General features: G+C 48.6%; 1 protein-coding gene across 1 annotated transcript; it reads left to right on the forward strand.

Annotated features, from left to right (window-relative positions):
- The first annotated feature begins 317 nt into the window (after positions 1–317).
- Positions 318–3,952, forward strand: EDN2 (endothelin 2). The gene is made up of 5 exons (XM_010576250.1): positions 318–381; positions 766–898; positions 2,057–2,176; positions 2,991–3,095; positions 3,889–3,952. The coding sequence occupies exons 1-5, from the start codon at positions 318–320 to the stop codon at positions 3,950–3,952; spliced, it is 486 nt and encodes a 161-aa protein (XP_010574552.1).
- Positions 3,953–14,760: the final 10,808 nt, after the last annotated feature.

Consider the following 14,760-nt stretch of genomic DNA (forward strand, 5'->3'; position numbering starts at 1 on the left):
GGTCGGTCCGTCCGGCTGGCTGTCTGCCCGCGGGGGGCCGCCACCCCCCCCACGCGTGCCCGCTCCCCGCTTGTTTCCCCCCGCGGCCGCTCCACGCGGCGGGGCGGAGCGGGGCCGTGACGCGGCGGCGGCGGGGCTATAAAGCACCTGCCAGGCGCCCGCCGGCTCCACAGGCATCGCGGCGGCTCCGGCTAAAGCAGCGCACGGAGGAGCAGCGGGAGAGCCGGGGGGGGGGCGGGAAGGAGAAAAAACCCCAAAGCCCGAAGCCTCCAGCTCTCTCCGGCCGTCCCAGCCCCACGCCTGCGAGACCTGCGGCCATGCCTAGCCCCCCCGCCGGCGCCGTGCTGCTGGCGCTCGCCCTCTGCGCCCTCCTGGAAGATGGTGAGCCTCGGGCTGGAGGCGGGGGGGGCCTCTGTGCCCCCCCCGGGCGTGCCTGCCCCGGCGGGGGGACGCATCTGCGCCTCCTCGGCTGGGGGAGTGGGGCTGAAGGGGGTGACCTGGGGTCTGCCCGAAGGCTGGCTGCGGGCTGGGGGGGCATTGCAGGGTGCCCTGGCTCTCGGGGGTAGCCCCTGCTGCTGCCAGGGTTGCGCAAGTCCTTCAGGATCCCGCAGCCTCATCCCTAAGGCTGCACCTCCTGCAAAACTGCCTGCATATTGAAACCACTGTCGTCCTTACCGGGGGTGTAATTGCAGAGGTGACATACTGATGGGCATTCCAGGGCTCTGCACCGAGCCTCCAACTCATCCCTTCCTCCTTCTGCTGCAGGTACGGGCCATCCTCCGCTGGAGTCCCACCTGGCCGCACACCCGAGGACCAAGCGATGTTCCTGCAACAGCTGGCTGGATAAGGAATGCATTTACTTCTGTCACCTGGATATCATCTGGGTCAACACACCTGGGTGAGAGTGAATGTGGCTTTCTGCGGGGGGTGGTTCTGTTGCTGAGTAAGTGACTGTACTTTCTGATCGAGGATGGGGTTAGGTTAGAGGAAGGTGAGAAGGGGTCCCAGTGCTGTGAGGCTCTTGTAGCACCTGCTCTGGAGAGCATTGCAAGTCCAGTCCTTTCCAACATCTAGAAGGGGCCAAGCTGTGCTTCTGCTCAGGAGTTTCAGTATTACCCACAGGGGAAGGGGGTGAAAGCACAGGGCGCTGCTTCCTCACGGGTTCATCTTTTTCTGAGATTTGTACCTCTGTGAGCCGAAAGCAACACCAAGATGTTATAGCTGCAAGTCAGAAAGTTACTCTACCCGCTTGCGAACTGCAACCCTGACTGCTGACTGCCAGTATTGTTAATGAGACAGTGGTGGGCTGGCACTCAAGTCCTGTGGCTGCCAAGTCCTGCCCTCAAGAATGCTAGAGCTGCTTTCCGAGCAGATTCAGACCAATAGCCATCACACTGTAGCAAAACACATGTACTCAGGTGTGGTTATAATCATGCTTGCTAACGTGCAATTACAACTCACTGCTTGCTCGGAGAATAGTTGCAGTCACTGCCAGTCCTAAACCCTCTGGGAGAGTAGATTGTGATCAAAGATGGAGCGGGAATGTGCTAACAGCTCTGAAAGCATGCTGTGATCAGAAGAACCTGTTATGGCCCCAAGACATCTTCATTTGTACTACGTCCTGTGTGTTAAAACCCATGGGGGGAGGGAAAGCCCTGATATCTTTGTGCTTGAAAAACTGGTCACTTGCTGCTGGTGGGGCTAGTGAACTGGGGCAGCCACGCTCCTCGTGTGCTTTGCCACCCAGGTGAACAGCCAGCTCGCCTAGTCCATGCGGCGACCCTTGCACGGGTGCCTGGGCTGCTGCAAGGAGAGAAAATTCCACTGGCAACCCAGCACATACTGGCAATCTCCCTGGGAGGGGTAGGGTGGGGAAAACAGTAGGTGGGAGAGCAGCTGGAGTTTAAAGGCTTAGACATATCAGTGACCTTTTCACCTTATGTCTGTAGATGAGTCTTTTATTATCCTGGCACTGGCTTGGCTGCCTCCCAGGACACTGTTATAAACCTGTTGGCTAATAAAAAGTTGCATAGCTGATTTCTTTTGTTTTTAACAGACACACCGCTCCCTATGGCTTGGGAAGCCCGCCAAGGCGGCGCAAGAGATCGCTCAGCAGGTGCGAATGCTCGCACTGGAGGGACAACATCTGTGTCACCTTCTGCCAAGCAGAGCCTGGGTAAGTCGAGGGGGTCCTGGGGATGTCCCCGGGGGTTGCTCGGCAAGGATGCAAGCAGACAGACAAAGCTTAGGAGCTGCAGTAACTCTACAGCCTCCCTGGGGATGTCTGCGCAGCTCTTTGCAAACAGCTGGAACTTGTCTAGTGGCTTTCATAACCCTCCCAAGAGGCCCTGGCAAAGTGTCACTAGGGTGTTTTTGTTGTACAATAGTCTCTTTACTAGCTGATATGAAGCAATGTTACCTCCATCCCTCCTGCTGCCAGGAGGCTGAGGAAGTGCTAGGTGCGCTGGTGGGAAGGGAGGAACCGGCAGCATGCTGGGAGAGGAACAAGCAGAGGGTGTGAAGCTTTGGGACACTAGTGTCTCTTGCATGGCTCAGGTGGGAGAGGCTGCAGGAGACTAGGACCACTGTGAGCTGGGACCCAGAAGTCAAATATCTTCTGTAGCCATCTCTTTTTATAGTGCACATGGGCTCTCAGTTGTCTCACTTCAGCCAGCAGCATAGAGGAGTGCTTACACTGTGGGGAGGTGGGGAGCAAAGTCATTGTAGAGATCTGTCATTAATTTCATAGCAAGGCAATAGCTAAAATCCCCAATCATTAAATATGACTGTGAATAGAGTGAGGTCTGACAGAAGAGGATAGCAGTAAAAGTGAGCTATGAATAGCTCTCAAATAGCTGCAATTAACCCTTCAAAAACATGCATTCAACTGTCTTAGTCTGTCACTGGTGATGTTAGAGCAACACTCCCCCTGGTACTTACCACAGCATGGTTGGACGTGAGTCGTTCATGCGTCTCCTCTTGCTCATTAGGTATCTCCAGAATCTGAAGCTCCCAGTGAGCTCTGGAGCATCAGTGAAATCTCTGCAGACCGCTGGCATGAGGCCTTCCCATCATGGCCTGCTGAGAGCTCTCAGGTGAGCATGCCACTTAAACCCACTCTGAACATCCCTCATAAGCACTTTAAGATCTGCGGTTGTGACCCCAGACTGCAGTTACCACTTGGATTTGACCTGACTTCTCCCTCTTGTCTCCTTGTAAATGAGTATACTTGACTATTTCTGCTTTCTGTAGAATTGAAGGCTAACAGCTGAGGGAACCAGGGTTGCTTGTGTCCTTCCAAAACTGGAGGAATATTACATAAAATGTAATTCTTGATTGGACTGGGAAATTCCTCTGATATGGGACAGGCAAATGGGCAATGTACAAGAAGCGGGGGAAGGGACAGCATCATGTAGGAAAATGATTGATTGGGCAGCAACTTTGGACCAAAGGAGACAGCTTTTCTCACATCACATCAGTGAGTTGCGGAACTCCCTGCTGGAAAAAAAATGCGGACTCCAGAAGTGTAAATGAGTTAAAGGGAGCTGGCAAACTGACGGAGGGTTGGTCTCCTGGTGGCAGTTAAATCAGATGCAATGGGAACACTTTCTGCAAGGCAGATCTGGGAAAGCATCACTTGGGTCATGCCCTGCTGCAGGACTCCTTGAATCCTCTGCCACCGGCCACTGGTGGAAAGAGGATATTGGGCTAGATGGATCTCCGCTGTGGCTTAATACAGCTGCAGCTAGAAATTCCCCTTCTTCCTTCCCCCCTCTTCTGCCTCACAATAAATCTTGGCGAGGGGTAGACAAATATCATAATATGGGCTGTTGCTGAGTAGTAGGAAAATGGACTGGAGAATGAATATTGTGTCTCTTCTGTTTACAGGGATCTTGCCGTCTCCAGTCTGCGGTTCAGCAAACATCAGCACCGTTCTCGGAGGAATGCATAGCCAACAGTTTTGCCTTGGGAGAAAAACATCTAGAAGAAGAAGAGATAAGAAGCAGGTGCATACCAAGTTCACCAGAAGAATTTGGAGTCCCGTGGGTGCCACTAACTCCGCTGTGGGTACTTAGAGCTGAAGGAAAGGCCATGAGTGGAAGGGGGAAGAAGTGGAAGTCTCCATGCTCCTGTTGCGTGAACCAGTACTGCATGCACTCCAGAGACTGTTGTAAAGGGAAAACTGTCTCTCTATACAGTCATTGATGTGTCGTGGAGCTGAATTGTGCCTTTTTGGATCAGGCAAGGGTCTTGCTGGAGGAGTACTAGCTTAACTCTGCACTGGAGTCCTAGGCAGAGGGTCAGCCCGCGCAGGGCAGTTGAATCTCTCGCAAACCAGACAGCTCTATGCAGTGCTGGACCTGGCAGCACTGAGCCCGTGTCACTGCCTGGTCTGCTCTGCCCTTGAGCCGTGTTTGAGCATGGTTCCAGCTTGGCCCCATTCAGAGGTGGTTTGGCTGGTCACTGTAGATGGGGATAAACTGCCTCTAGCGTGAGCCCACCTTTGCACTTTTTTCTCTTACTTGGCAGACAGTGCGATGTGCGTATGAATGAGACTCCCATGGTAAAACAGCTCCCAGTTTTTATTAAAAAATATATATCATCTAGAAGCCGGAAAGCCAACGGAGTAGTCAGTGGCATTCTTTGGCTGAGAAATTCACTGAAGAGCCATCCTTAAGTGGCTCTTGTTTAGGTGGAGGATAGCTTGCTTACACTGGAGCTTGCATCAAATCTGAGCATGACCCCTGCTATCAGGCACAGCAGTGGCAGGGGTGGGGAGGCTGAAGTGGAGCTGTGTTTCAGCAGGAGCCCCGTGCATGCAGCTCCATGTAGCCTGGGGGAGGGAGCCCCGCTGGGTCCGAGGCAGAGCCGAGCTGCTAGTCTGGATGAGTTCAGTGCTGTGAATCTGTCTCATCTCCTTGGACATACCCTTAGTGGGGTAGAGTACTTCCAGCTCTTAACCTAATATCCCAGCTTTCTTTCAGCTCTGCCTGAAAGGAGAGGCTAGGGGCAGAGAAGATGGGTGGTGGGAAAATAGCACACAAAGGCTTGCTTGCTGCTTCGCTTAGATCAGGTCTCTGAGTCAGGCTCTGTATAATAAATGACCAGTATATGGATAGCATGTCACTATGAGAAGTGTAACCTGAATAGAGAATGCATTAGGCAGGGGGCAGGCAGGTGGGATTGATGTGGAGGAAAGGATTGGTAAGAAGAGAGCACACCACTGCCTGCATAGCTTTAGAAGAAAGGCTGGGATTTAAACCCATGCCAGAATCATGGCAGCTTCCACAGCTATGGAGCAGCACGGTGCTGCTGGCCCAGAGGAAGGAAGGAATAATTTGGAAAAAATACTGAGCCCAGGACCTAGAAACCAATCTTGCAGGCAAACACAGTCTGAAGGCTCTGGAGCTGTATCACAAATGCACTTTTGTTTGCCTGGGCAGATGAACTTCTATTATAAATCGTGGCTGCAGCTGTCATCTGATTAGTGCAGACAAACAATTGCTCTCCTGGAACCACTGTTGGATCCCCCTTGCTGCCCAATCCAGTATTACATGAGGCATTTAAAAAGGCTGCTTGAAGTTGGTGGTGGACCAAAATCTGTGGCTGTTGCAAATGTAGTCCCATTGGACATACAAAATACTCCCTTGATTATGCTTTAAGCCCTAGAGGGGGAAAAAATGAGACCAATTGATTGTATTGTAAATGAAACAGCAGACTAATCATTTGGTCCCCAAAGCTGCAGAGAATCTTTTCTATATTTGACCTTCTGAAGGTTTGAGTCATTCTGAAAAAAAAAAATCCTGAAAGGATTTGTTCCAGAGGAAACTTTGCACATGGTTTAATGTGAGCCTAGTAATTTAAAATAAAACTACTGCTGTAAAGTACTATGTATATCTCCTTGTGTGTATAATGTCTCCTCTTTAAGTGACTTATTGCACACATACCATATGTAGCATCCTGAAATCTGTATATTTATTTAAATCTATTGACTTTTTTAGACAGTAATTTGCAAAATTTAATTTTTAATAAATAATAATAAAAGTCAATACATTTTTCTTCCTTATTTGATGGCTGGGAGGTGGTGGATGAAATGAAAGAAATCCAGATGGCCAAAAGCACTGTGAAAGTGAGTGGGACAGCAGAGCTGGGTGAGAATTGGGAGGCTGTGTAGTCTTGTGAATGGTTCAAATTTCAGTTCAAAGTGAATCCATCTAGCTGGCTTAAACATTCCTTAAGTTAAAATAAATACCTCGTTCCTTTCTAGATGTCTGTGGGAACATAGATGTGAAATTATCACCAACTTATTGTGCTTAGGGCTGTGGATGCTGAGACCAGCTTGAATCCTTGTGCCAAGGGATCCTGTTTTCCCACGGCTGAGTCCTTTTCCTCAAAAGTTGGGGAACAGTGGGTGTTGGCATCACAGGGACAGAGCAACCACACACCCTCTCCCACACCCACCAACTTTTAGATCTGAGTTTTGCTGATTGTTTTAATTTATTTATTTTTTTAAAAAGTACAGTTAAATAGCCATCATCCATTTGATGGTCTTTGCCTGAAGACCAGGCCATTGATTATTCTGGTGTAGTTAACTCAGTGAATCTCATAGCATAACTATGAGAAGGGAATAAAAAAGAAACATTAATGTAATAGCTAGCACTATGCTTACTGCATACCCAGAAACCATAGGACTTCTTCGTGGGTTTCAATGGCTGCTTCCTGGGAACAGTAATTCAGAGACCTACAGCCCCATCCTTTCCTACTGCCCAGCTTTCTTGGCTGAGCTGCATCTCTCATGGCCAAGCCTCCACCCTGTGACTTGGAGTTAAAGTGTTGGAAAATCAGGGTCCTCCAGATGTTTCTACGACAAGAAGACATAGTTTCTATACTTTAATGATAAAGGTCCATGATAAAAAGGACTTTGAATTACAGGTAAAAGGGAAAAAAAGATACCCTGAAAACCTGCAAATTTCCTATGTATAATATCTAAGGTGCAATTCTCCCCTCTTCTGCTCAAACTTGTTCCAGAACAGGCCTGCAAATTTTGCCTGTTTGGGATAATTTCCATAGTGTCCTGCTTGGACTGATTTCAGGTGGTGTGAATGAGGAAGCTGAGGGCTGTTGAAAATTCATACATTTCCCAGGAAAGATTTCACCATCATCTGGAACATCTATTGAGTCAGCTGTGGGCCCAGCCTTTTATTTGTCTTTCTTAAATCACAGAACTATGAGCTTAGTCAGCCCTCGGTCTCAGAGAATAAAGCATCCCTGCTCGGGCAGCTCGAGGCCCAGCCAGCTGCGAGGGTAATAGCACAAGGGGAGCATCACATTTGCTGGAGGTGGGACCACAAGAAATGCTCTCCAACCCTGCTACAGTATGTGGGCTTGAAGCGAGACATCCAAACAGGGAAAGAGAAAATTTGAACTAATCCATTTGTGGGTGGGTTGTGTTTTGTTGTTGTTTTTTTGTTTTTGTTTTTGTTTTTTTTTCCTGGCCCTAAGATCAATGGACAGAGGAAAATTTGACACAGGGCTGAATGATGGAAAATCTTCCAGGGCAGGCTATCCACATTCACTCGGGGAACCTTTGGACTCACCGGTGAATGCTACAGAAGGAAATACTGGAAGTCAACTTCTCTGGAAAAACAGTTTAAAAATACCACAGGCCAGACATCCAGAAAAGTCCCCCAAGGCCCTGATCACAAAATCTCGGAAGACCTCCTTGCTAGGATCTTCTATAAGGCCACCAAGTGCTGAGGAGCAACCTGAGCCTGGCAGTAACCCAATGGTGTTGCCTGGAACAATGCCAACATCTGTGCAAAGCCCAGTCCTTCGGGTACAGTTTTAATTGCAAGAGCTAATTAGGTATCACCCAAGGGAAGAAGAGAAGGGAGATGTTTAAGAGCACCTTAATTAGGGTGCAAAGGGAGAAGACAGGACTGTGCTTATTCTGAGGTTATTGAATTCAGTGGTGAAGATTAGCTGAAGCTGGTTGGAGGCATATTTTATAAATTCTCACATGTAACAGGAAAGAACAGAATAACAAAACTTTAATTAAGAGGAAAATCCAGGAAAGCAGGCAACTTCCAAAGCCAGTTCTAAAGTATAAGTGATAGGGTGTCTTTTCTAAGATACAACATTTTGATTGAGCAGTCTTTTTTATGATTGACAGTTCCCATAAAAGTGGATCTCTTGTGCCCTGCATGTGATTCTGGCATTTTTTTCTGCAGCAGGAGTTCCTGAACAAGGGCCCTTTCTAGATGGCCCATAGGCAGCTAACTTTCCTTCTGCACTATGGGACAGTTCTGTCCTCATCAGGTTAGGCAATATTTTTTTTGATGGGACTTTGTTCACGTCTCGTATTTGTTGAACTGATAGGTTCTGCTTGGGAGAAGATGTGTTGACATAAAAATAGAAGGATGCTTTGAGTGAGGGCTATTTGGGTGGATGCCTTTTCAAGGCCAGCACGTTGATGCTTTGATGGAAAGAAGCAGCTGTCCATGGCAGATACCTGCTTTGCTATAAGATTTTCCTGCCTGGCATTTTGTAATTTTGCACTGTTTTGGTTTGGATCACCCTGCAGAAGAGCCGGGCCTTATGAAATAAGACCTAGGGTGTAACAGGAGGGGAAGGGACACTGAATAATGGGTGCAGGGTCATACTTTGCCATGGGTCATCAGCTGGTCCGTGTGCCTTTGATTTCAGCACCTGTGGCCTGAGCTACAAGATCAGGGGCCCTGTGGAGGTTGAATATGGTCCAGCGGTACAGACCCCCCAGACAGTACCAGTGGCCTCTCCAGTAGCTACGTCTCTATCTATAGGATTCAATCTATTACAGAAATCTTTCACTCCTGCAGGTGACTAAAGCTGAAGCTACACAGCACTGAGGAAGATATTCTGCAAAAGGTCTCTCTGGGAAATACCTCCTGTGAGCACTTGTGCTGTAATGCCAAGGTTAGAATAATGTAATTCAATGGAATGGAAGCTTCTCAGTGTTCTCCACCACTGAGAGGTTCTCCAGTCATCTTGGCCATGGCCAGGGTGCAACCATGTGGTTTGGCTTGCACCTGTCAGACTATGGCAGGATACGGCATGTGTCCACGGGTAGTTCTAGCCAAGGAAATAGAAGGCTTGATTAAACTTCTGTGTTTAAATTTGCTAAATCTTGTCTCTAGCCCCAGTATCCTTGGGTATGAAGATTATTGACTTGACTGGTTGTCTTGAGCTAGCTGGAGTGGGGAACAAGTGGATCTACAGTGGATGTAAGCTCCATAATTCATGCCTTCTGCCACAGGCTGGTGAGCTCTCTGCCGTCAGCTGCATCCCACATCTTCAGGATCTCCTAGCTGTGGGGCAAGAAAAGCCATGGGCTCTTTGGATGTCACACCCAGGTCTGGACATCACACTAACTGACCACAACCTGTTTTATCTGATCCAGGCAACAGTGAAGTACAAAACACTGAAATTCCTCCCATGGGAGCTAGGTCTCAAGTTTAACCCTTAATCACTTCCTTTAAGAGGGGATTGGTAGGAAAGCTGAGGCAGGCAGAGCTGGCATGAAACTGTTGGGTGAAGCACATCTCCATCTGTCAAACCTTCCTCTGACACACAGCGGGAACATTATACAGCCTATGAACCTGTTTGAAGTCCTTTCCTCAACCTCACACCTGCTCACTGATGAGAAACCGTGTGTCTCTCACTCATCTAACTTCTCCAAGACCTTTGAGGAGACCTTACAGGCACTCCCTTGTTAAAAGGAAACACGTGTTCCTCTTCAAAGCACTGCTCCACCAGATTGCCCTGCAAAGGCGAGATGGTTTCACTGACCTCCCTGAGGGAAAAGCTTCTTGAAGTGACAAGGTTGACTTAACAACCTTCAACAGGGCAAATCTGCACCCTTTGGTCCTCATCCCCCCTTTATCCTCTAGCATTGACTCTGATGCCAGACTAAACCCAGTGGGAAAACTGAGCTGGTAGAAATTCAGTTCAGGAGAAGTGAGGGAGGAGGTTTCTGATGGTTTAGTGATTTCAGCTGGGTCAGATGAGTCGGGAGCTGAAAGATGAAGCCCTGTGAGCAGCTAAACGTCTGGCTGAGAGTCTGAAATGTGGGAGGCCAACAAGACCATCGAGATTTTGCAGGTGGAATTTACCATAGAAATGGCTTCTAGTGATTTTTGTTTCTCATCTCAGGTGACAACAGGAGGCTTTTGAGAGGGTGGAGGTTGAAGCAGTAGATTTAAATGGGCACAGTCAGATTAAGTAATCACACAGTTTAAAACTGTATTCGTTAGCTGTTCTGAGTAACGAATACAGGCTCATGCCCCACCCTGGCAATGAGCTCCAGGTAAGTATATCCGTGATCCCACAAGGAGCTTGGTGAAGCATGGAAGGTGTGAACACCCTTAGCCACACACTGTATGAGAAGGGAGCTGAAGCCTTCAACTCACCCTGCAGCCAAAGCCAGCAGTCAGCAGAGCCACGTCCCATCACTGGATGTGCACCCTCTCCAGGAGCACAAGGCTGGTGGTTGCTCTCCCAGGCTCACAGTGTGGATTTCTTTGGAAGCAGTGTAGCGGAGGGGTATCCTCCCTTTCACCGTCTGCTGTGATCCCAGAGGGTGCATGCTGCCTAGACGAGGAGCACAGAGGGGAAGACAGCTTGTTTTCTGATTGAAACAAACTCTTTTTCTCCAGTTTTGTTGGTGAGGGGGAGGGAGGATGCTACTGGCTCTGTTAAAGCATCTGTGCTGGAAATGGTCATTCCTGTAGCGCATCTGGAGCATGCTGGAAGTACAGCTCAGTGTGTAGTTGGTGTAGTCCAGAGGACAGGGTATGAACACCTTGCTGAACAGCTTTCCCTTGTGAATTAACAGGAAAACACCTGAAGTGCTGCATTCCAAAGGAAAGAATGACAAAGCTGATCAGAAAGACTTCCATGAACTCTGGGATCCCTTGTCTGTGACGGGGTTGTTCTGGCAATATACCTAGGAGTTGTGAGAGTCTACAGAGGCTGGGAAATCATATTCCCTTTCCTCCCAAAGACAGAGATCTCCCTTGAGCATAGCCGTGCATTCATTTTATTATGAGACTAATAGCACATTATTTGCAATATGTGTTAACCAATTCAATAAGTCACCCTGATGTTTTGGGGGGGGGGGGTTTGTAGTTTTCAATACATGCTATGAAAACCTCCAAGACTTCATTTCAGCCACAAGACCATAACAGTTTAGACAAGATCTGAAATGGTGAATAACCCCCTCCCTGGAGATTTGATGGCAAATACGAGGTATGCCTCTGTGACTTTATTATTAAAACAGAATGATCTCCCTCCAGCTCTGTTGGAGGGGGAGGAGGAGGGAGCACACATGGAGCAATTAAGAAAAATGTCTTTGACCTTCAGCAACTTAATCAGCTGCCAGTGTTCTTCCTAATAGTGTGCTAATGGTTAAGTTCTTCTGGATGCCATAAAAAGTGCTATAACTGGAGGCTACAATAAAGTGCTGATCAACCCATCAAGTGAGTCAATCCAAAAGTAATATCTGTCTTTGTAATGACTATAATAAAACCTATGCCAAGCCAGGAGATGACGTGAATAAGAATGCTGCTTAATTATGCTGGGCTGCAACGCTGGGTGAATTTGCCACACTTCTGCAAACTTGCTCTTGGGTGACATTCCCACTCCTGCCTAGGAAAGCCAAACTTCATACTTGTGTGGCCAGTGCTCCAAGGAGAGTCCTAAGAAGTTTGTGCAGGTGACATCTCCATCCAAGCCGACTAGAGTTTTGGTGCAGAAAAGGCTGTTGAATTTGGGCTGGGGCTCTTCATCCCGGGAGTAACTGCACTGACAAAAAGCAGGTTGGAGGCATGACTGCAATTCCCTTTTTGAGAGGTTGGGGCTGGGAAGAGGAGAAAAGGTGTTTATAGATTTTATGTATCCTGGTGTTAAAGATAGCCTAACATTTAATGCCATGGTATTGAAACAGGGTGAAAGTTCAGCAAAGCACCCAACAGCACCATGGGATGAAGTAGTTGAGTGCTGTGCTAAAAAGGGATAGAGGTAATGAAGCAGAAAGCACCCCTGGTGGAGGGGAAAGGCCTGGGTGAATCAGAGAGGCCCTTCCTGGTGCTGGGGATGGAGCTAAGGAGCTGACAGAGGTTGAACACCATCCCTGAGTATTTACCATGAAGAAGGCAATGATCAAGTGCCCTTCAAAGGTACCTCATGGGGTAACAGGAGCAGATGGACTGGAGGAGCATCCCATGCATGCTGCCTTTTCTTGATCTCCCTGAGAGCTGAGGGCACTCAGCACCCCCAGGCAACTGCTCACCTCTTGAAGGATGGAGCACAACCCACACTGGGCTTCCTCTTTGACTCCCATGCCCTTTACAAATCAAGTTTTGCCTGTCTTGCCCTTTACAAAGGCACAGGTGAATAGTGGGGGCAGTGGGCAGTGAGTAAACCAACACTGGGATCTCATATCTCCCTGCTTTGGGAATTGTCCTTCTGTTCACAGACAGCAGGGGAATGGAATGGAGCATGAAGGGACGGCGGGTGCCAGGTGCCGAGGCACCTGCTGCTATCAATGGAAGGATGGCATTCTTTTCCTACAAAACATAGCCAGTGTTTTGGGATCCCTTTGAGCACAAAGCTGCTCTCCAGGATGCTAAGAAGCAGGAACCTAATTCACAAACCCAGCATGGAGCTGGTGGAAAACACGCCGCAGCCTTTCAAGGAATCGCGGAGTGGATTCCTCCCCCATTGGTAAAGAAAACAGGATGCAGGCCACATTCCTGCTCGCATAGACAAGGCTCTCCACACCAGCACAAACACATTTTCTCAGTTCCAATTAAACCCTGGCTTTATATCACCTTGCTGCTGATAAGGGTCTGATTAATGGAAGAATTGTCTTCTTTTTTTTTTTTTTAATAAAGTCTCTGGTGCTAATTGTTTTTTCCCTCTCCCATTTCTTGTTTAAAAGGCGCTTTCTAGGAGGGCTGCTGATTGTGCTGGAAGTTGTATGGGAACACTTAGTCTCTTCCTGGTTTTGTTTTGGGGGCTAACTGCTGCCACTGAGACTAGCAGGTCCAATAGACAAATCACCTCTGCGGATAACCGGCAAAATCCTGCCCTTGTGCCTCCCGATAAACAAGTGCAGATTCATGTGTTTGTTCATGACACAGAAAGCAGCCAGAACAATGATTTGGTGACTTTTTGCCAGTGTTGTTTCCTCTGGAGAGCCGACTTCCCTTGCGCAGCCTCAGGTGCATAGCAACAGCTCAGCAAAACAAAAGCCAACCAGTGCAAGGCATTAGAAAAATATTATCCCGGTCCGAAGGGTGGGGCTCGCCTTCCCATCGGCACCTTGGTGCTGGGATCAGCCCCAAAGCCAAACCTTCCCGCGATGCAGCCGTGTGCATGCCAGGCTAATTAGCTAACCATTCTGCTCCCAGGTAAAGCTGCAGGAGTGGTACGAGAGGCGGCTTCTGCTCCAAGCCCATGGGGGACGGTGTGATGATGTGCACATGTGTCATAGTTTAAGTGAAGGGCTGGAGTCTTAATTTAAAAATGTGGTTTCTTCAGTCATCAAAAAGTGTCTTTGCTCTCTGCCCTCCATGGGGTAATGTCAGGTGGGAATGGCTCCGTCACCATGTTTGTTGTCCAGCCTCTAAGATGAAGAGTCTTGAGCAGAGATGCGATCAGGGAGCCACACTGTTCCTCATACCTCAGCCCTGGTGCAGGTAAGAAGTCAGTCCCTACAAGACCTGACAGAAGTTGACACATGGTACTTGGCCTCTGAAGTGTCCTTGAGCATCTCTTTTGCCTGTGCTGGAGCAGTTCAGCTCTGCATTGTCACTGTGTCCCTGGGGAAGCTCACTAGGAGATGGTGTTGAAATGACTGATAGAGCAGAAATGCCTGAGACCCTGAGCTTCTTTCCTAGACATACCAGCAGAGGGGAAGCACAGCCAAGGAGCTCAGAGGGACAGGATGTGAAGGAGACCAGCAAAATCAGTGACTGATAAAGCAAATGGAAATTGTGAACAAAGAAGGAATCAGCCAGTCTGGGCCAGTGGGGCTGAAGATGTCTGAGTTAATGGGGGAAATGCTCTGCTAAAAAGTCCTGTCTAGTGCATGGCAGGCTGCTATCATGCTCTCTGGGCTGGTCGCACCTGTAGGAAACTTTCAGACCTCACTGTGCTGCTGTGCCCACCTGGGCACCCGCTGTTTGGTGAAGCATTAGCTGTGTGCCTGCTGCGTGCAGGGAGTGTGTGACCCAGTCCACACCATCACATTTTCTCAAGTTGTGGGGTACTGCACTGTTGATTGCTCCTCTACATTCACTGATGGATGACTGCCTTTCCCCAGTCTGGGGAAAAGGCTGGCCTTTTCCTTTCCTCTTCTATTTCCACATTTCCCTGACTGAAGTTTTCCACACTTTTTCTGCACATCTTTCCCCATCTCCATCCCACAGCTGTGGTCCCCTGCTCTGCTTTTCCTTCCCCTTTCTTTATCTTTCTAGCTTTTTGCTTGTCCTGGTTTTGGCTGGGATAGAGTTAATTTTCTTCTTAGTAGCTGGTACAGTGTGTTTTGGATTTAGTGTGAGAATAATGTTGATAACACACTGATGTTTTAGTTGTTGCTAAGTAGTGCTTATCCTAAGTTAAGGATTTTTCAGTTTCCCATGCTCTGCCAGCAAGCAGGTGTACAAGAAGCTGGGAGGGACCATGGCCAGGACAGCTGACCCAAAAGTGGCCAACGGG

Source organism: Haliaeetus leucocephalus, unplaced genomic scaffold (assembly GCF_000737465.1).
Source record: "Haliaeetus leucocephalus isolate CR32 unplaced genomic scaffold, Haliaeetus_leucocephalus-4.0 Scaffold517, whole genome shotgun sequence".
NCBI classification, from domain to species: Eukaryota; Metazoa; Chordata; class Aves; order Accipitriformes; family Accipitridae; genus Haliaeetus; species Haliaeetus leucocephalus.